The sequence below is a fragment of the Schistosoma haematobium genome, chromosome 3 (assembly GCF_000699445.3).
Source record: "Schistosoma haematobium chromosome 3, whole genome shotgun sequence".
Lineage (NCBI taxonomy): Eukaryota > Metazoa > Platyhelminthes > Trematoda > Strigeidida > Schistosomatidae > Schistosoma > Schistosoma haematobium.
Genome location: NC_067198.1, coordinates 9238536 through 9262149, shown reverse-complemented (window position 1 = coordinate 9262149; position 23614 = coordinate 9238536). Strand labels below are relative to the sequence as shown.

The following is a 23614-nucleotide window of genomic DNA, read 5'->3' as shown; positions in this document are numbered from 1 at the left end:
TACTCGACCATTTGACTTTCCTCAAAAGCCTCATCCACTATGCTGGATTAGCATCTAACGATGTCTTTAAAACCATTCAGAAGGCTCGTCCGACTTTTTTCAGCGTGCATTATTGTTGCATATGCCAGATATCCGTCTACCAATCAAAGGGCGAGCTTAGTGTGCAGTTGTTCACTCTGTTCTGCTTTATGAATATGAAACATAGCCATTATGGAAATAGGATATTTGTAGTTTACTAGTATTTGATTATGAACGTCTTCTAGGGGTTCCTCTTAGATGTTGGAACCATAGAGTAGTAAGCAATGTCGTGGTTAGGCATATGGTACTAGTTAAATGTGGGAGATCGATAAATAAGGTAATAAATATTCATCAACTGAGATGGTAGGAGTACGTGTTACGTTTGCCCAAGCATGATCTAACTTGACAGGTGATGTTGTGTAGTGTGGAAGTAGACTGAAAGAAAGCTAGGAATGGTCAAAGCAAGACGTACAATCAATCTACGAAGTCGTTGACAATTGGACTGAGCCATGCTAATAGGTGTAGTCTATGTGGTTGGTATCATTGTGATTATTATAACTACTGGTCAGAGACTTTTGGTAATGTGAATCATTATCGTTCACAATCGTGGGTGTGCATTTGCTCTTTATCTTTCGTGAGTCTTGAAATCTTTTGACTTTTCTTGTTTTTGTGTACCTAATTTATTCTAGTACCACTTATAGTGTTGCTTCTTGTGCTACTCCGTAATTTGTCTTGAGATGATCTTATCTGCACTAGTCATATGGCAACTTGAACTGATGCACCTGAATCAGGTTCTGCATTGCATGTGATCAATCACCCGAATCAAGGATGGGGTCCCCTTATAGGAGGGATCACGTCAGTGCTTTAAACTTCAATGTCCTACTCCATAAGTCGTGGAGCAGTTTTATTAACCACGAAATATGATTCGTATATTCTTCCTCCTTTTGTTAATGTGTTGAAACTAGCACGAAACCCAGTTCCGTAAATTTTATCGATTGTCACTAATCGCCCAACATTAAACATAATGCACACGATGTTGAGTCACTTAGTGTAGTGGCCACATTGCTTCAACTTGATTGGTAAAATCTGATCAGAACATAAGACTAAACAAACACTACATTGCTTACCTCTCACTAGCCCGATCGAAGCTGCTACCTTGACGCGGTGATCGGGCTTGCCTATCGTGATGACCCAACCGAGCTATATTGGCTGGAACATATGTTCCTGCAGGTTCTACCATGCCAGGCAGGTCGATTGGCGAACGGTAAGACTAAAAGCAGCAACTCAAGGTCTGAGGGCGAAGTCGTACTGCTGACTGTAGAGAGGTGTGACAGCAGTAAGGTGTTTCCCTCGGACAACCAGCATGACAGCGATGCTGCCTTCCCACAAGGAGGGTGGGGTTAGAAAAGGTCGGCCCTAAAAATGCACACCTCACCTTACCTCACGGATTTCCGTCTCCGGCGGTAAGGCCCCTTGAAGAACGGAGCTAACACGTCAAAAACCTTCCACAAAAAGGCCGTGCGCGACCGGCCTCAAGCAGTTGTCCCTTGGGCTCTGCGGTCACGCTCCCAGGTCGTCAAGACCAACACTAATCCAATTTCCTTTTCAGGTTCCTCAAGAAATACCCTTCCACGGTGTGGGCAGCCGGGAAGTGACATCAGCCCTCATACCCGTAACAGCACAAGAGACCAAGGTGGTCACATTCAAATCCTTCCTACACCTCCTAATACTTCTCTTATCCTCCCGACTAACCCTCCTCACGTGTCTTTATCACCTCGCACCGCTAGGGCAAACGATTCGAGTACCTGGAACGCCATTCCTGGTCTCCTGAAACCACACTCTAAACTACACGTAGGAGCTTTTAACGTACGAACACTTTGCCAAATAGGACAGCAGGCTTCCTTAGCTAAAACTTTAGAATCTCGCGCCATCGATGTGTGCTGCGTCTCCGAAACGCGCATACAGGATCCAAGTAGCGTCATTCATTTGACCTCACCATGCCAAAATAAAGAACCGACTCGATTTACGCTTCGTGTATCTGGAAGCCCTGATTCTGCTTCCCGTGGCCTCGCCGGCGTAGGTATAGCATTGAGTCCTAGGGCAGAACTAGCTCTCTTAGAGTGGATCCCAATAGACAGTCGTTTGTGCGCTGTCCGACTGAACGGAACAGTAAGAATCCGGAAAGATAGGGACACTCGTCGTTGCCTCTTCGTCGTCTCTGCCTATTCTCCCACTGACTGCAGCTCAGATGATGTAAAAGATGAGTTTTACAGAAAGCTTTCGGACCTTCTCCGAAAAGCTAGGCGCTCGGATGTAGTAATAGTGGCCGGTGACTTTAATGCTCAAGTAGGCAAACTAAGTGATAAGGAAAGACACCTAGGTGGGTCCTATGGTGTCGTGGCTCAAAGAACAGATAATGGCGACCGTCTGTTGCAGCTATGCTCAGATAACCGCCTGTTCCTTGCAAATACTAACTTTAAGCATAAGGAAAAACATCTTTTAACATGGCGACCCCCTAATTCGTCCCAACGTTGGACCCAACTGGATCACATCGCTATCAGCCACCGATGGAGGGGCTCGATAGAAGACTGTCGCTCATTCTGGAGCACATGCCTAGATTCAGATCATGCTCTAGTGCGAGCGCGTATTTGCTTGCGTCTTACTGGACGTAGGAAAGATCCTGCAAGGAAATCTCTTAGGGCCCTACTTAATGATAGTCAAGCTAAGAGTATATTTCAGGAACAACTAGGAAAACAGTTAGGCAGCCATGTATGTGATGCCCACCCCGATGCAGCATGGAATGATATCCGAAAAGCTGTGGAAACAGCAGTGATATCTGCTAGTAAGGTAAACCAGAAGGTTAGGGAGCAACACTGGATCTCAGCAGCATCTATCTCACTGATAGATGCTCGGAAACACATTCCACCTGGCTCTGAACATAATGAAGAGCGGAGTCAGCTTAAGCGCAAGCTGACAAGAAGTCTACGCAATGATCGCGAACAGTGGTGGGTAGCGAAAGCAAGAGAGATGGAAAAGGCAGCGGCAATAGGTAATAGCAGACAATTGTTCAGACTCGTTAAGGAAACCGGAATTAGGAACCCGACCGTTAGCGAAACAATCTCAGAGAAAGATGGACATATTATTCATTCTCAATCCAGGAGATTGGATCGATGGGCAGAACACTTTAGGGATCAGTTCAACTGGCCTTCAGCCACACTTCGGTTTCCCACGATCTCTAGTCAACCTGAATGGCAAGTTAATGTAGGTCCTCCGTCCCTTTACGAAGTTGAAAAAGCCATAGGAAATCTGAAACGAGGGAGAGCAGCAAGCCCTGACAGGTTTACTCCTGAGATTTTTAAGGTTGGTGGTCCAGTATTAGCAATGAGATTAACCGAGGTCTTAGGTAGAATTTGGGAACTGGACGTAATCCCATCTGACTGGTCTCAATCACTGATTGTGCCAGTTTTTAAGAAAGGACAAAAGTCCTCTTGTGACAATCACAGAGGAATCAGTTTGACTAATATAGTGTCTAAAATATTAGCTTCAATAATACTTCGACGCCTAACTAAAGCTCGTGAAGAGCAGACTAGAGAAAACCAGGCTGGTTTTCGACCTGGACGTGGTTGTATAGATCAGATATTCACACTACGTCAGGTTCTAGAACACAGACACACATTCAGACGCCCCACAATGGTAGTATTTCTCGACCTTAAGGCGGCATTCGACTCGATTGATCGTGAGGTTCTATGGCAGTGTTTGTCACTGAAAGGAGTACCACAGAAGTACATTAACCTTATAAAGGCTCTCTACTCGAACACAACTGGTCGAGTGAGAGCTTATGGCGAACTGTCATCAGAATTGATCACCTCAAGTGGTGTTCGTCAGGGCTGTCCACTCTCCCCATTCTTGTTCAACTTTGTCATTGACGTACTTTTAGAGACAACACTCTCCTCATCTAAATATACAGGGGTTGAACTTCTACCAGGAGGTTCACTTGTTGACTTAGAATATGCTGATGACATCGTTTTATTTGGTGAAGACACTGACAAAATGCAGAGTCTTCTGGCCACTCTAAGCAACAATGCAAGCATGTTCGGGATGCGATTCGCTCCCTCGAAATGCAAAATGTTGCTTCAGGATTGGGTTACATCGACACCCGAACTAGTGATAGGGAGTGAAGTAGTTGAGTGTGTCGACCGCTTCACTTATCTTGGAAGTCTCATCAGCCCTTGTGGTTTAGTGTGTGACGAAATCTCAGCACGGATACAGAAGGCTCGACTAGCTTTTGCCAACTTGCGTCATTTATGGCGTAGGCGAGATATCCGTCTATCAACCAAAGGACGTGTTTACTGCGCAGCAGTTCGTTCCGTCCTACTTTATGGGAGTGAAACATGGCCGGTAAGAGTAGAGGATATCCGTAGGTTACTAGTATTTGATCATAGGTGTCTTCGAAACATTGCTCATATATCATGGGACCATCGAGTAAGTAACACAGTTGTTAGGAAACGGGTACTAGGTAAGGATGGCAAATCAATTGATGAAGTAGTGAAACTTCATCAGTTGAGATGGCTTGGACACGTGTTACGTATGCCCAACCACCGACTGCCTCGACGTGCTATGTTCAGTGGTATAGGAGTAGGTTGGAAGAAAGCTAGGGGCGGCCAAACCAAAACATGGCACAAGTCCATGAAGTCACTGACAAGTGAACTGAGTCATGTTGGTAGGTGTAGACTACCTGGTTGGGGACCGCGAGATGACAGCAACCGTTGGTTAGAGACCCTGAATGACATGGCTCAAAATCGTTTGCAATGGCGCAGGTGCATCCACTCTCTGTGTTCTCCCAAATTCTAATCTTCTGAATTCTTCATGTCCCTTTTTTTTTCCTCTTTCCAAATTTCTTTCACTGGATTATACTCTTTAAATAACATCTCCAAACCCTAATCTTCCCGATTACTGCTTATACTCTTGCTACCTCTACCACTACGGGATTTGAATCGACAAGTGCATCTCTGTGCTAATGTGGTGTGGCAACTCGAACTGATGTACGTACGTACGAAGTTCTACGTTGTTACTGACTGACTGACTGACCTCTCACTAGTTAATAGTTAGTCGGTGTACATGTTAATCATATCCAGTAAAATGAAACTGTACGGGTTACACGGTACACCTTACCTACTAAAGCGTTTGAAAATTGCCCCGAAATCTTAAACTTTACTACGATAAAAGAATTCGCCCATTAGTGTAATACACATATGTAGCTCACATGATCAGTCACTCACGATCAGCTTAGGGTATGACACAAATATGCATTATCCAAGTTGCTATATCACATTAGCACAACAGGGTGAAATTAACAAGGAGGAATTAAAATGATTCATCAATGATTATAAAAAAGACTGAAGGTTGAATGTTTTTATAAAGGAATACTGGAACTAAAGATCTAGAATAAGACAGAAAGTGCATGCACCTGGTCTATTATGAGCTGTTCTGAGCCATGTTACATAACATCTCTGAATATAAGTTGCGGTTATCGTGCGTATCCCCCACCAGGTGGTCTAGATTTGCTAACATGGCATAGATCAACGATGGATGACTTCATAAAACGACGTCACCGTCTGGTTTCTTCTAATCTACCTGTACACCAGTCAACATCGTCCGTCGAGATAGGTAGCGCTTAGGTATACATAACACATTTCCTAACCATTTTAGTCTAATTCATTAATAAAATTTGTGTATTGACGGGATGCATATTGGTAAATTATTATATGTAGTTTTCGTTTATCGTTTTATTGTATAACCTCATCTCATTTATTGTGTTTCCTTTAAAAATCTAGAAATGGAAATTAGGCAAACGTGAAGCAGAAACTGATAAATTACAAGGTGTACGTTTTTATTTTGCAGTGGAATCAAGATGTGGACAAACACCTCATGACTATACGTGAGTTTTCATTCTGTTCGGAAGATCCCATTTTACCCAGTTTTGGTAATCTCATTGTCAATTCTTACAAGTAATGATAACCGCTATTGCTTTTTACGGATTCAGATTTCCTCACGACCTTCCTGTTCTGATTAGCTGTCGTTACTTTTAGTTCGCTAATGTTTCGTGCCTAAAAGTCATGCTGTTGTTACTGCATATACAGGGCTGTTTGGTTTCAGTTTCTCATTGTTAAATATCAAGTTTCGTTTGTAACCCTGCCTTCCTGGGTCCAGCATTAATTATTATTATTTCAGTATATGTAGTATATAAGTCGCCTTAAAGTCAGGTTCGCAATAGATTTCTTTCTTGTTGAGGTAATCCCAATCGTTTCTGTAAATTCAAAATCACTGCAAGCCCATTTATAATAGTTTGTTGAGTATTCCTTTTGTGAAATTTGTTAATTGCGCCTAATAATAATGAATCCAATGCAAAGTGATGATATTTAAAAATGAATTTACTAATCTCAGTATGATAATGATGACTTTTCATATTACTGAATATGTATTATACGGTTTAGCTCAGTTCTTTCATGTGTTTATAAAGCTATTTTGTTGTCTTAGCTTCCAGTTTGAATAATCTCTTGTATGAGGGAGTGACTTGGATGCTTAGAAACTTGTTAACCTAGCATATTCCTTTGTTGTTATAACCAAACATTTTTACGGGGTGCTTGCAACATCCAAGTTAATTCCTTTTTCTCTTCTCAACATTATCTAGTTTTATTCTCTAAAACCTATTCTGGATCTAATGCAGTAGTAACTGTACTCGTCCGAAACTTGCGAACTAACTGTATGTATTTGTTACTGTTATCAACTTTTGAAATCCTTACCGAAATAAATTTCTGATTAACAAAAGTTTCAGCATTTAAAGTCAAATTTCTTTTTATAAGATACACATAAGATCCAAGTGTGCTAATACTTCCAAAGATGGTACAGGTTCTATACATTATAGCGTTTTAATGTTTGTGTATCCAGTAGCCAGTTCTCAGTGATGGGCAAAGTAGGGACAACACTAAGTTCACATCTGTAAAGCTCAATAATCAACTGAATCCCACTTTTCATCCCATCTTCAGATAAACGTACGTGAACTACACCCTAGTTATATTCCAAACTGTGAAATCAACATCCAATCTTTTGTGGTTAAATGTCTCTCTCAATCATTGAGTCATTCATACTTCCCATGAAAACACATACGTGGTTAAGAATTACTGCCATATAATCGGATTCTCTAAACTGAATGGTTTAATTACGAAAATTTCATTGTTGTTTCAGATTGACAATTTTTCTAACTGAACGCTTGAATCAGTTTCCTGAGCTTCTCTAATTACCCCAGGCTAAATCTACACGAAAACTTGAACACGTGAGGAAAGTCGCTAAATGTGAAAAGAACGCTTTACTCTAAGATTAGTTTATATACAGAAAATCGGGGGTATTTATATCATTTCAGGTAGCCTTGGGCTTCTGAAAGTGTCTGCGACCATACTAAACAGTAACAGGATAGGGGTATTCATCCATCCAGAAATGTGACACGTGATACTTCACTCTGTAGATGTTTCTCAGAAACTTCTGTTCAATGCCCATTCGATTAAATGTTTCCCGGCGTTTTCAGGGTCCTTCTGGACTTTTCGAGGAATGCTTTGAATCCCCCAACACTTTTTGGGAAGTAGAACTTCCTCCTTGAGTCTACTTGCCTCATCCTATCTCCCACGAAACTGCTTTCATTATGGTCTGATAACAGCAAGGTGATTCTATCAGACAACCAGCATTTACTGGCATGTCGTCTTGCCAAAATAGGAGAGAGGTAAAATAGGTCGGTTCTACAAATACCACATCTCACTTTGCCCTATAGGTTTCCATCACCAGAAGTAGGGCCCAACCTTTAATTCACCGCATATGACCGATGTTGTAATGCTCCCAGGTCGTCAAGACCTAGGTTTTTTCATGTGGTTTAAAAACAATTACCTTCTCATCATTAGGACAAGCTCGAAATGACAATCACCCCTATACTTTTAACATCTTTGGAGACCAAATTGTTCAATTTACCATCTTTTTCTCATTATAATATTCTCCTTTCTCTTATTCATCAATCTTGTTTTTTTGCTGTATTATGAAAATTCAGGGTTGAAAAAGCAGAAACAGCTGAGCGATTCTTAGCTGATTTGGATAGATCAACTAAATTTCTATGTGAAACAGTTGTTGAATATCATCGAAAATTAAGTATTAGTAAGCTGTTGTTTTTGTTGTATTGATGTGTTCTAAGAATTTATATTCATTGTATTTGTTTATTTTATCAAGAGCGCTGTTTATTAAAATAATGTGTTCTCCAATTTTGAATACATTTTAAGTGTTTATTAATGAATTTTCACTACAAATGAACATCGGTATGTAAGAAAAGTTAGATTCCACTAAATTTAGGACTTTTCAACAATGTCCACACGTCGACGGTCACTTTTAAGTCAACTGATAAAAGTACTTATCGTAAAACATATCTGTTATCTGTTATTGTCTCCTTTATTGGTTACTTAGTTGCTTCCCTCTACTGCCTGGCACTATATTTTACATTGTAAGACTTTTTCTCATATTCCGTTTAAAATAACTCCAACCGATTTCGTTAATGTCATATCTTCTACTCTTGTACACATTCAACACAACGCTTCATTCGACTCTTCCCAAATCGGAACAAAACTTGAAATGGAACAGTGTAAATTCTAGTAATCCCGAACAACAGAGTTTGTAAAGGTTATGCATGAGAATCCAACATCTTGATTCGTCCATCGGCGTTGATCGATTTCAAAATCTGTCAATCAACTTATGTCACTTTGAACCTGACAAGAATGTGGCAATTTCAGCACACTATCCAGCTAACAGTCAGGAGGTGATGAACTTCATAATATAGTTACTATCTTACCATATTTCATATTCATTATCCAAACTGTTTATTCCAAAAAAATATTATAAATTCGTGCTTTAATTACATTTTATCACATAATACTTTTTTTACATAAATAATATTGATTCTTTTCATGATGAATTCAAAAACCTCTCATATTGCCCACTTGACCACATCATTTGATTATTGAAGTTCACTGATGACCCATTCATTGAATGCCTATCTGACCAATGACTTCTTTGACCAATAATACAAATGACCGTGAATAGTGATGGAAAAACCATAACTGATTAGTTCACTTGCTTTTACACCAGTTACACGATCACAATGGACTAAAAATTAGAAATCAAAATATTATGTATAACTAAGTCATATGTGCTACAAAACTGTGTTATGGGTTCATAATTAATTAACGATAATTTAGAAATCGTGTAATAACAGTTATTATGAATGGATTGTTTAAAGTGCACAATAAAAATATGTATAACATTTTACTGTTAGACAGTTCCAAAGGTTTCATTTCCCCCATTTCTACTCTCTCCAGTCTCTAACTAATCATTCATTTTTGATTGTATCCACCAAAATATACGATAATGACATTTTTTGTCTTATCTATGGGTTGTTTCGTTTCTTGTGTTACATTCTCTGAACAAACATTATTTTTTTTTTGTGTATACAGATTATTTGTGTCATCCTTCATATTTGTTCATTAGATCTTTTATTCCTGTCTTCCTTCTCTCTCTCTGTGTATAGGTATTCGTAAAGAATTTTCCAAACTGTCAATGGCTTTTCTTAACATGAGCAAAGCTATTGAATCGGATGTTCATACAAGTACGATTGTTAGTAATGATCATGAAAATTTAATTACCCATTTTGGTTATTTTTTATTCTATTTATTGTTATTGTCATCGTTATAGCATAATGATTAATTAGAGAAGAGACTGTGCAATATTGTTTCTTCGATTACACTTGTCATCAGAGCTGCTCAGTCATATTGTGCTCATTAACATAAGCAAAAAAGGATGGGAATATCCATACTTCACAAATTCTTGACAATGACCCTTGTATTATTTATTCAAAATGTTTCCCTGTAGGTCATTTGTATACATTCGTTGATAACAATTTGAGTGATATCAGCAATAAAGACACCCACTGTAAATTCTGAGAATTCCAGTCCAATATTTGACAAATACAGTTCACACCTCCATTAACTGAATGATGAACTGAAATGTCAGTGCCTACAAAACGTTTATTTTATTAGTCAGTGACAAGAAATGTATTGTGCTAGCGGAATTTTATGTTCTCTCTTAATCCTACCGAAATTTATTATAAGTATTCTTTTCAAAGATACAAACTCTTGATTCACCATTTTTACTAATAACACATCTGTTTAATAATTCTAAATGGAGCCTCCTGAAGTTTTAAAATATGTCGCATGACGTTTTCACAATTTCTTAATTAACTCACTAGTGTTTACACTGTAATTTCAGTATTAAATTATTGCCATCATCGTAATATATAAGTTAGTACTTCAATGGTTAAACATGTACTAACTTATCCTTTTAGTCACTTCTCCGCACTCGACTAAAACCTTGAGTTTTATATGTCTTTTGTATATAAACTTTATTTGAATTTGAAAATTAGACAAGATAAATGGATTAACTACTCGAAGAATTACATCATTTATGAGTAGAATGACACTGGGTCTTTATTTAAAAGCCCAATTTTATATTCGTCAAGTGTTGTAGATTGTTTCCAACTAATTGGTCGTATATTTCTGTATGTGTAGCAAGTGATCCATATTATTGATTGGTTGAACAACTCTTAAATAATGCTATAAACTATTAATTGACTGACATAAAATCTAAGCTGTTTGATTTATCATGCTTTTGTTTTGATGATTCAGTTAAAATATTTTTTACTATTTAGCAGACAATGAAATTCAAGACTCATGTAACTGTCCTATTTGTAATTTGTTACGACTGGATGTATTTGTATCCCTGAGATTTGAACCTAATACCTTTTTTTTGCTTCAAACACGAAAGCAGTATTCATTAAATTTATGTAACCACTAAATTGTACAAGCTCTTGCTAATCAATCGAAATAGTTTTATTAACATATTCACATGCAGAGAAAACACTTTATTTCCATTTCAGAACAATTAAATACAAAATTATGCGCCTCACTAGCTGCTACTGGCAATACATTCAGAAACGTATCATGTATCCATGCAATCCAGGTAAATAAGCTACTATTTTTTCATTCCTATTGAAAACGTTTTGCCGACATTAGTCTGATCTGTAGATTGTAGTCGTTCCAATCTGACCTCAGGTTACAATTGAAAATTTGGAAGTACTAAACAGCCGTTTCGTCCTAGTACATGGGAATCTTTAACAATATCTATGCATAATCTAATCAGGGATCAAACCAAGGACCTTCAGGTGTTTTGTCAAACACTGAATCATTAGAACCACCAGTTCACCGTTTGATCGTACAATTCCGACTTTAATCACTGTGATACAAATCCATGATAATCTAATCATATTATTATATATTTGAATATCAATAAAGCGTTCGTTTGCAAAATTCGTAGTCTTCTTCTGTTCTGGATAACCGGATAACATCTTACTAGCTCACACAGACAGTACATGAAAGACCTGTAGTTACGAAAAGGAAAAACAAAATATACACTATGATTCAAGTTATAAAGATGACAAGTTTTTTCGACATCACTCATTCAAAATTGTCTTTATGAGTGAAGTTGATAGGAATTATACAAATAAATCCTTAAGTAAAAAGCATATATACTGTACACATTGATGTTATTAGTATAGAATAAAAATGAAAGCTACGTACTATTGTTACTTATTGACGCCGTACAAAATAGTCACTCTCAAAATCAGTTTCATAAGAGAAATATGGTATAGAACCCAGTTAAAGGATTGTATAGATTGAGCAATGAACAGTAACCAATCGCACCATGTTAAAAATACTCAGATTATATGTAGAGAACAAGTAAAATGAGCCAGGTGATTGATAAGACTATAAGTTGTAACGTACTGAGAAAAATGTGTCAGTATAGGCGAATTAATCGAACCACAAAGTGTGTTCAGAGTTTGAACTTACAATTCACACAATAGTCGTAGTGATGAGAGACGTTGGATAACATAGACTGAAATCTATTGCAATGACATACTGATTCATTTTCTTTCTTTCATTTTTGAATTCAGTGTCATTCTAAACTTTCCATCCTAAGATATCGTTTATTCATTTCTAATTGGATTTCTCATGTCTAGATTTGCATTTGATTTTAAATCAGTTAGTCCCCTTTGATTCTCGTCTTGTTAATTTTCTGTCTCCGTGTACCTACTAGCGTTGCGATTCGAACCGACAACCACTCATGTCAAACCGAGGGTTGATAACTGACTGAATAGTTTTATACAGTACACACTTGCTCTACCAAAATGTACATAGTTTATTGCATGTTGTACTTTGTTGGATGGTTGGAGGTAGTTGACAATGAATACCTCAGTACTACAGGAGGTTAGTCGCATCCCATATAGATCATTAACATCTCAGACTGTGCAGCTGCATGACGTAAGTTCGAACCCCATTGGAAGCATCAGATCTCTCAAGATTATACATACGCTATAACTGACGAGTGCCATCTAGTACGACACTCAGACTAAACAGGGTTTTCTTGTCGACCATCTTTAACTACTTAACACTAAAACATGGTGTACGTAATTTTGAGTCAATTAGACTAATAACATTGTAACTGTATTGATAGAGTTCAATAAGTACTAGGGATTATATAAACGTGATATAAGTCACTTACTGCTCAGTGGATATTGGTCAGTTAATTGTAAATATTCAACTTTTTTGGTTTATTTCCAGTCAGAAGCAACAATCAATCTTCAAGAATGCTTAAAGGAATTCACTCGTCTACTGCCAAATACATCGACTATTATCAGTTTAGCTAAAGCTGCATGTCTTACTGTTGATGAATTAAATCGTTGTAATACCGATGAACAAAAAGTGTGTCAATCCGATGTGAATCGAATTCAATCTGGTGCATTGTTGATTACACGTTCTGTTCAATCTGAATGTAATTTAATTATGAGTCAAATTCGTGATGAATGGATGAATAAAATCAAAGACTATCTTTATGATCAAGCACGTTTTTATCATCAAATTGCGGAACAAATAGAACGGGCTGCTCAATCTTTTGAAATCGACTGATCTCTGTCTATCTATCATATAATATATATGTATCCGCGTATTCACACTCATAATACTAATATCAATATTGTTACTGCTATAAACATTTACAGATTCATCCACCATATATATATATACTATTTACACTTCTCAATTGTTACTTACCTTCGCACACTACTCTTAATCATATTTTGTTTTCGTATTTCAATAATTACCCATCACAGAGCATTATTAACTCATCCCTTCTTGTTTGTACAATCTTCCGAAGTCTTTCCTTCCTTCCTTCTTTTCTTTACCATCATTTCTTACTATCCATGCTACTTACTAGTCGTGTGTGATAATTTAGTATTAAGTTTCTTTCTTACTTTTGAATTGTTTTCTTGGTTAATTTTTTTTCTATTTGGTGATTTTTTTGGAAGTAATTTTTAACGGACAATTATAGTGATGGATTTATTATTTTTTTTCTAAAGTGAATTGTAATATTTCATTATACCATACTTCTTGTGATTCCAATGTCTTCCATTTCAAATTGATATTACAACATAGATACTAATGTTCTCTCTCATTTTGATTCTCTTTTAGCTTTTTAATTAGTATCATTTGACAAATATGTATTATACTTTATAATATTAATTGAACTTTGAACTATTTATCTTTCTATGTATGACCCATGCACAGAGATAGAAATATCTGACGATTGTTTTTAGTTTAGTTTTTTTTTTTTAATGTGTGACTGATCTATTGCTCAAAATTTATATTTTTAAAAGCTAAAAGAATTCTACAACGATATAACTTGTATATCCTTCCTTCTTTCCATGTGTTTACTATTCAAGTTACTAGTTTCATTTTATAACATTGAAATTTATCGTATGGTTCTATTCCCTTAGCGTAGAGAATGGTGTAATTTCGTGCCTTAATAGGCTATATTTACCGAGTCCTATAATATTGCGTATTATTGAATAGTCTGAGCTAGATGATTTCATCGCGAGGCTTTCGTGCGCGTTCTGGACATCATCAACGCATCATGTAGAAGTGAATTTTCTAGTTATTTTACAAGCGTAAAATTAGTTTGTTCGTGTGCTCCTGTTTATGGCGGCTTGTCTTCGTGGGGTTTTTGTTTTGATTTCTCCTTATACTCAAGTTAACATGAATGATCCTAGTGCCATGCTTCTAGAAGTTTTCTGAGATTCCCGAAATTCCCTCGTTTCATAATTATGTTTTCTCAGTTGAATGCATGTCCGTGATTGTCTGTATGCATTGTTATCAGTTATAATATATCATGTTTTACTGAACGTGTCCATGTTTGTGCATGTAAAGCGGGCGTCTGACTTGTCGTTCGAATGCCGTATGCTGGTTAACTCCATTAATTTTATGCTTGTGTCTATAGTATTCTTTAGAAGACAAGCGGCGGTAACAAGAAATTGTTTGCAAATTCTGGCTAGTTTTACAAACATTTCTCACTGGTACATGTAGACAGCCTTCTATTTGGATTAGTTTAGTCCTTTTGTTTGATTCCCACTAGTAGTCAAGATGAGTTTAGAGCTTCAAGTTGTATTTTTTTAGTGACGTTCCTATTCAGTGTACTTTCCCATTTAATATAACTTTAGAACAGCTATTATTTCTTTCAAGAAATGGTATTGTTGAGATATCACAAGATTATCTAATCTGCTGAGATAGTATTCATTCAGATAATACTTTACAGTGCGTCATGATTATTACTTCAACCTCCTTGTTTAGTTTACCATTTTTCATCATTTTATCCAATAAAATTATCAATACACTATTACACACACATCGATTAATAATTCTTAAGGACAGATTTGTGTCAGTCACGCTATCTCAACAACAATCTGTTGGTTAATGTATTCCAATGTCTCAGGCTAAATGTTTCCGAAAAGAGGGATGTCTTGAGTAGATGACACGATACCACCGTGTCTTAAACATCACAAACGAATAAGCAGTAGTTGATGGGTCATTGTAGATAGAAGGTATCGTTGGCTATCCCAACATCAAATATTGAATTCACAAGTCTTGTGGTAAAGCAAATAAATTGATTGATATAATAGTTGCTTCAGTTATTACTATTATGGAAGTCCTCTATGTCAAATATTAAGCATTTTCTCACATTAAAGAACTGAAGTACACTATAAAGGGCCATTCTCTTTGGTGCCTTTTTAGTTATCAGTAGTTTCGGGTGAACTTGTAAAACACACCAAGGGGAACTGAATGCTGGTGAATGGATTTCATGTTCTGAATGATGTGATCAATTAATTATAAGGTTACTTGGAATACAATCAATATTTCAATTAGCACGATTTCGTATAAACAATATGGTGCTATTTATATAGTATACATTCTGGAAAGTTCTATCCTATTACAACATAAACATGTATGAATACATACCAGACCAGTTTTGTTTTAATTTATGTTGTGCATAATAGGCAACACAAAATATAACATGTTGTGCGTGCAATGAGAAAACCCACATTAAATCACCTAATTTACTATTCAGAATAAAAACGTTATTTTGATTTCAGAATAAATTTGACATGACGATTTTCAGTTTATTACTATAAGAATTTACAGCTGACACAAAACATCTTTGTATAACTTTTGCGAAGTAATACATCGCTTATATAGTGGCAAAGCTTCTGAGTTGATGAGTACATCTTTACTCAGTTTTAATGATCTTGATCTATAGGGTACAAGTCAAAGGCAACATGTCGGCTGATATAGTTGTGAATCTTCAACGACTTGTGTAGTTGAGATGTGTCACGCATACTCGACTGCTTCATACCTTAATGGGCCGGTGTAGGAGGAAGCTGAAAAAGACTAGGGGTGGCGGCATCAGTCCATGATGTCACTAATAGTTGGCAAGTTCAGATTACCACCTAGTTGGGGTTCGCGTGACCAAAGGTTGGATTAATAATCCTATATTTTAATGTAGCTAAGAGAATTCTTCAAGAGCGAAATACAACAACTTGTGTCTTACCAACGATCAAACGAACTGAGACTTATTTCAACCACAAGAGTATCAGTCTTCAAAGATATTCAACAAATATGGGATAGAAAATAAGTGGGACAACTTATGTAATTGAAGTACCTTTTTTAGGCCTTACGTACATTACAACTAAACACGTAGTATTGATTCACAAAAAAATGAAGGACATCAAAGTGATATAAAAGTTGGTTTTAGTTTACAAAAGACATTACGTAGAACTAAATCGGCAGACCTTGTTTAGATTGCTCTTAGGATATCAGACTGTCTCGATATTCGAGGGAAGCAAGAGGAAATACTTCTAACATGCTTTAGTCCTAGGATTATTTAAAAAACCTAAGTAAACACAGGGAAACACCAACTACATATTCAGATAGCTTTTGAGAAGGAAACATAACTGTTTTCGATAACTTAATGCTAAACTGGTATGGTGGCTCAGTAGTAAAGCCATTTGACTTTCAGTCACTTATTCAATTTGTGCCCCAGCTAATTCGGTTTAATCAACCAGATAGTAGTGTCGTTCAAAGTCATACGTAAATCTGTACTTTGTGAACTGAGATTGAATTCAGTTGACCAGTGTTTATACTATAAGATAAAACTCCGACAAATATGTTCTAGTGCCGTGAAACCTGACAAAAGCCGATACATGAGTGTCAGCTAGTTATTATATTATATGGTAGGTTATTAAAAACCAGTAATAACTTCGATTGGTATGAACTTAGCTCACTTTTATGCTATTGGTAATAAACGTTTTGACTAGGTTCTCATCGTTTATACATTATGCATTTCACTGTTCATTCATTTAAGTATTACGTTTTCTCAGGTACCCATGGTAGACGGATATATTTTATCAGTTATCATAAGCTGGAAGAAACTTAACTATGAACATTCACTAACAAAAAATAGTCTGGTTTCCATAAAAAAACCACTTGTTGTAATTTGAAATTGGTTATGATAGCGGATTGCGAACGATCCTATGAGTATTGAACGTGATCTATGAGTGTTGGGGACGTTAGATCCCCAGAACTCACTTGAAAAGGTCCTAACTTTGCAATTTTATTTTGAAATTATTTGTTCTCGCACCAAAAGCGCTCTCTTCACCTTCATGTCATATTTCCCACTTGGGAGAATCTTAAACGCTATTGGTCCGTTGTGTCTTTCAGTATGCTATTTTCTAACGCTTCCCAAGGACCGTTTTGTTCTGTATATATACGTTTTGATTCGTGTCTGTTGTTATCGCTCGCGCTTCTGGTTTTTTGCGGAATATACTTCCCCGTTCGAACTTCGACTTCTCTCTCTGGTTAGCGGGGCTGGGACACAACAGAATAGCTAGTTTATTGGTCTTTGGTCACAAGTCTTTGTTCCGTTCGCAGACTAACTGAAATAGTAATCGCTTCAACATAGCAGAGATGGTTGACACACCGGACGACTGAGATACGCAACACATTGCAATAATAATTTCCCGTACGATTGGAAGAGATGTCTGTTATAACAGGGGGTGTCCGAGATCTGGTGATACACATGTTATTCGCTAAACCTCCCAAATGACATGAATAAATATTCATTTGTATATATAAATGTCTACCCTGGTGAAATCAATCCATTTCTCAGCCAACCCCATGCACTTGTTTTTCAGGACATTTCGAGTCGGGATCAAGTGACCTCATCTGGGTACTTTTGAGTGGTTCGCCACATCAACCTTGTAAAAAAATTAAATTACATTCAAGTGGGATCCGGTTTTACATAGATTAGATGCAACGATTAACACTTACAACATTTATCAAAGTGCGTAATTGCCTCTTGAGCACAAAATCATAGTGTGGACTAATTACTACAATGAAGATGGATTCAAAAACAAACTTCCTACTGTTTGAAATGGTTTGTATTATCACGTTATCGATACTTTGACTGAAATTTGACCACTCTTGGTTGGCATGTTGGGCAACCTGTGCGGGCTGTCTCGATTTAGCCATTATTACAAAAGTTGATATAGAATTGATGGAATGTGGTTAGCAGTGTAATCCAGAACGGGTGTTACATCCCAGACTGATCAAATTTCAGCCAAAAATATCAGTATTGGGATAACACAAGCTATATTAAATCTCATGCCCATTGCACAATTGGAAGGCTATTTAAACTGAGGTTAAGCGGATAACGCGATGGCGTTTGAAGCGAACGCCAGTGGGTTGGAGTCTCTGAGTGAACATTAATCCTTGGATGCAGACACATCCAGCCGACAAGACCCAAATAGGACTAAATCGGCATCGTGGATCCCATTGCTAGCCAACTTCCATCTATTCTATGTTAAATTCTGTTGTAACGGGTGACTGCAGGTTTTGATAAGAAGCGTTTTTATCGATCGATTACAGTGACACGGAAAACACATAGTGAACGACCTAGTGCCCTGATTGGTCCCGCTCCCCTGTCTAGCCCAGCCAGTTGAGTCTAGAACGCAAGTCACAGCCGCTGAGTTATGAATCATTATATTTCAGACATACTCTATTTATATACTAACCAAACAGACCACATCGTACCATAAAAATAGAAAACAACATCTGTACAATATTTAACGAGTGAAATAAATAACGGCCAATAAGGAATGTCCATTTAAGGTCCAAGGACATCATTAGACTTAACATGATAATGATTGGTATATTATTCTGCATCCATAACAAATTCATACTGAAAAAACCTAAACAAATGAAAACACTGAAAGTCAATGAACGAGCCTCACCCTGAATCAGTATGAGAACTTCGAGATTCTTTCCGAAATGTAGTATTCGGAGAAGTAGCATACCTTATACTACTTTCGAAGAATCGTTGATTTCAACAACCACATGAAATGTAAACAAAGTACATATTTCTGAAGGTTTGCATCACGAACTGATCTAGGTTAGATAATCAGTGAAAACCAAGAAGTGATGCACAGCTGCTTCGTTCTAATATGGAACTCCTCTGTAGTGCCCATTTACGACTCCACCAGATATCGAATTTAAAGCACTCAGGTCCCGCAGAGAGTGCACATTCTTCAGATCACTGAAATGATATACAATGGTTTATGTACCTTATTTTAATCAATCAGAAATATTACGCAACTATCTCTTAGTGTCGTTGCTAAGTGACAGTGCCTTACAGTAGACATAACTGGATTACATTAGTCCCGGTTTCCTATTAAAAATCTTGAAGTTATCTCTTGAAATTAGTTACTAATACGTAAATGATTATTTGTGTGAGAAATTTGTAGAGATTGTCGAATGTTATAATGCACATCAAGATTCTTAGATATTCAACTGTAAGTCAAGCTTGTCAATGTAAGTCCACTGTATTCCCTTAGATCAATCAGGCTTGAAAAAATCGAATTAAATGAAAAGCAGACTTTAAACCTATGACTTAATCATTAAAATTCATGTGATTTAAACATAACTAAGGTTGGTAAGTTATGAAATATATAATTGGAGTGAAGTAATCATTACAACTACATACCAAAACCATATTAATAGATAATACGATCTACCTGGAGCAATGAAAAGAAAAATACATTATCATATTTTCAAATTTTATATATATTTATGGAAAACAACTGAAGTACACACAAAAAATGTTTAAAATATGAAGCGATGAGAAGCATAAAAATGAGACACTCTAAGTAGTAGTAAATGCACAAGTACATATACCCACATATAAATGCATTGTATTGACGAAATAATGAAAATAATATAATAGTTAAAAAGTATACAAAAAGAGAAATATAAAGTGACTACAGATTTACTAAATGTTAACACCATCTTTAGCAACTTTCAATTTAATCATATCGATAACATCTTTCACTGATCGTTCTGGATCTTTTAATCGAAGATGAACAATGGACCAGTTTAATTTTTCTATCCAACATGGTGCTAATTCTAATAACACGTCTAAGTGTTCACTGATAGCATCTACGCGTAGGAAGGAAAAATCATAGAAGATAGAATCAAGAGAGTGATTAATGAGGAAACAATGCACGATCATCTTTTAACTCATAAGCACCTGAGTCTTTAAGATCAAAATATGTTAAGTTAAGAATTCAGTTAACTTATGAGTATACGTAAAAACCTGAAACATGATAACATTTACGTTATTTCTGTAAGATAGATGGACTGTGAATAGCACTTGAATCCACAGGTTGAGCGTTTCATCATAGCTGCATGTATCTGCATTCCAGTGTTGATATTCACAGTGAAACTTGAACTGTAGTAACTTTCGTTTCAAACACTCAGTGTTCAATCTATCTACTGGAGCTACACTCCAGATGGCTATTAACTATTCAACGAACATGATATTTACATTATTATTAACATTTGTTTACTTATTTAAACACATAAACATTGGTACAAGGAGGCACTAAACAAATCATTTGATTTATGTGAGGCCTGGGATACTGCCTGGAAACCCAAACTGAACAGGTGGTTTTCTTGCGACGTCATTCCTTGAGCCATTAACCTGGAGGTATAATTCACAAGGTAATGGAGCAACGTCAGGAGATGCAGCTTCAGAGTAGCCGGTGATCAATAATAGGCTCATACGCCATTTGTTCCGTCAAGATCCTAGGACCCATGTGCACGACTGGTTTAGAATCAGAGTGAATCCTCGATACTGACCAACCAGGTTAAAGTGCCGGATATTCGCTTTCTTCCTCTCAATTTCGTAAAAAACACTGCCTCGAGAAGACAGTGAGTAGGAGTTCCTTGGCAGTGTCTGTATATGTGTGGCTATGTGAGAACATTTCGAGAGAGGGTATTGACTCCCTACTGTCGGCCGTAACAGGGTTTATTATTTGTTGGCATATATGTGGATCCTATGCGAATCGCATTGATATTGCCATCCTGTTAAAAGTTTTATCGAATGGCTATCGGTGAGATCCAGGACGAGCATTTGCTCTTATATGGGACTCGTCAGTTAGAGGTACCTAGGCTGCAGTGTTGATTTTTATGTTTCTTTCTCTTACAAGCACTAAACGCATAGTGTGTTCAAGCAAGTGTATTTATAAACCTTATCCACTTAACAGTTACTAATGTTATACAATTAGACTAATTTTAAATAAGTTTTTGTCGAGATTCGATTGAATAGTTTCACAAACATTAAGGTGACTAATAGTAAATAGGAAAAAATCGAATTTTATTTTTAAAAATCTAAGTGGTGGAAGTGAAATACAGTGTGAACATTATGTTCGACTGTCTAATTAGAGTTTCGAATGAAATAGAAAAAAATTATCGGAGAATCCTGTGCTTATTTCCATAAAGAACCTGAAACCAAACTCCTGGACAAAATGTCAGAACTATTTGACTGTATAATCACTAATTCTTTAACAAAATTATATTGTTGAAATATAACTATTCCCAGTGACTATTTATAATAGTACAATAAAACTAGAAAAGTAACATATCATTATCAGTAAGGGTCTGAAGTATCCTGTTTAAATTCAGGACCAAGTTTCGACTGGTCTTTCTTGACATATGTATCCAAGTTTCCTCGATATATCCATCTTGGGATAGGTTTCTAGAATAGATGGATTGTAGCTAACAGTGGTATCTAAGACGTGCATTCCGTCCCATATGGAATTCTTCATAGCTGGATATGCTTGCAGTCCAGTGTCGATATTCAAACTGGGACCCGAAGCCCGTATGGGAAAGTAATAGATTTCAGGATAACTGGACCAACAGATAATTAACTTCTCACCAACATCTAGCGATAAAAATTGGAAAGAGATATCCTTACCAATTCTTCATTCTTATAGTTTGATACAAAAGCTGAAGGATCAAGTGCTTGCCATAATTTTTTTTATCAAAATGAGAATGGAAATCCGAAACATGACAGCATCTAATGGTGTAAATGTTTGCTTCAATTTCATTTTCGTAACAAATTAAAAATCTGGAATGATCTTGTTTTTAATATTACCATCGAAAGAAGACTGATTATGTGCATTTTCTCATAGGCTTATTTTCTAGATTTCATTAATGACGCGGTGAACTCCAATCAAATTAGATGGCTTAGACATGTGTTATAAATACCCAGACACCACATACTTTGACATGAGAGCCTAGCTGGTGTACGTTGAAAGCTAAGGATGGATGAATCAACCAGTTCATGAACCTACGAACCGCTATGACGAAAAATTATTTTCTATCTTTAATTGTTTTTACCTTTATCGATATAGAATTGTATTATAATTATACTACTTGTGAGTAACAAATATTTATTATTTCCTCTTCTTTACGATTGGTTAGATTAACTATTGGTAAACAAACTCTTCTCTTATTAGTTAACATGTTGAATGTATTTTTCTGCGCTTGATTGCCTTGAGAATAGATTGTAGTTGTTGTGTTCATCATCTTGACTAAAACTAATCATTATTTATTGTACAACCACCTATTATTTATTTACTTTTATATATAAATATTTACAAGAAGTCAAGACAGTATTTTGACTTTAATCGACCTTGAGTGGATTATTACAATGAAGTTATCCATCGATACAGGTATTATTCCAACTCCTATTTATCTTGTTAACTTCATCTTGGTAAGCTGTTGTGAAACAGCAACTTGGACATTTGTGCTAAGTCTTACACTTTATGAATAACTGAGTCAATATCCTTATTAGCGAAACTTTTTACACAAGATGATTGGGTTAAGAAATTCCAGTGCATTGTCTAGGAATTAGATATTTATGAAGATTACATGTCTTATGTCAGCCCGTCTGTAGGGTCTATCTTTAATCAAGTTGAATAAAGCATCATGTTTTACTGGAAATTTAGGTAAAATGTGAACAGTATAAAAATAAGTCTACATATATTTATACCACTTTATAGGTTGAACTAAAATAAATTGTACTCCGATAAAATATTACCTCTCTCTCTCATAAAAAAATCAATAATTCTGATAAATCTCTCTACATTTAGAATATAGCAACACCGATAGAATATGGGGATAACAATGAACGAAAGGATTCGCAGCATTAGCAAGATAATCCCTTAACTTGATAGCCTAACTGCTAAATGTATAATTCGAGATTATTATGAATTATGACTAGTAGTGGAAAGTGACTAACACATTGTATCTCGGTTGCACTTACCTGCAGAAAGTCCGCTAGGATGAGAGTCTGCCACACGAACAGCGACAGTTGACAGTGGAAGTGGACGGGCATTGCATGGACGTAAAATACTCCAAACCTGAGTTATTATTAATGGTAAACGACAGTAAATAGCTCGTCTGGCCTCTGAAACTTTCCCATAAGTAAGCTCAGTAAGAAGACGTCGCTCATTTTCCCGAGCACGCACCTTAGGAAAAAAACACAAAGCCATGAATGATACATTTTTTATATTAACACGTTCCGTAAATTATACCTCAAAATTAAACTCACGAGTCCGATAAAAAACTGAAAAGTCAAATGATATCTTTGTTTAATGATAAGCACAGTGAAATGTCAGCATATATATAGTGATGAATCCTTCGATCTATAAGAAAAGCACACATAAAAG

The 23614-nt window shown here is 36.5% G+C and overlaps 2 protein-coding genes across 3 annotated transcripts in view; one reads left to right on the top strand and one right to left on the bottom strand.

The window, feature by feature from the left end:
- Positions 1–14662, top strand: part of SNX9 (Sorting nexin-9) — a 29717-nt gene extending 15055 nt beyond the window's left edge. Inside the window, exons 8-12 of the mRNA XM_051212951.1 lie at positions 5853–5956; positions 8111–8214; positions 9635–9712; positions 11039–11121; positions 12780–14662. Of these exons, the coding sequence (XP_051068879.1) occupies positions 5853–5956; positions 8111–8214; positions 9635–9712; positions 11039–11121; positions 12780–13124 (714 nt within the window). The 3' untranslated portion in view covers positions 13125–14662. The remainder of the gene's footprint in view (positions 1–5852; positions 5957–8110; positions 8215–9634; positions 9713–11038; positions 11122–12779) is intronic.
- A 5006-nt stretch (positions 14663–19668) lies between these two features.
- The window catches only part of CDT1_1 (replication licensing factor Cdt1), a gene marked incomplete at its 5' end in the record, with an annotated part of 24493 nt that continues 20547 nt past the window's right edge, over positions 19669–23614 (bottom strand). Inside the window, 2 exons of one of the 2 annotated variants that reach the window (XM_051212949.1) lie at positions 19669–21822; positions 23209–23413. In XM_051212949.1, coding sequence (XP_051068877.1) covers positions 21560–21822; positions 23209–23413 — 468 coding nt within the window. In that variant the 3' untranslated portion in view covers positions 19669–21559. The remainder of the gene's footprint in view (positions 21823–23208; positions 23414–23614) is intronic. The other variant, XM_051212950.1, reaches the window with a different exon arrangement.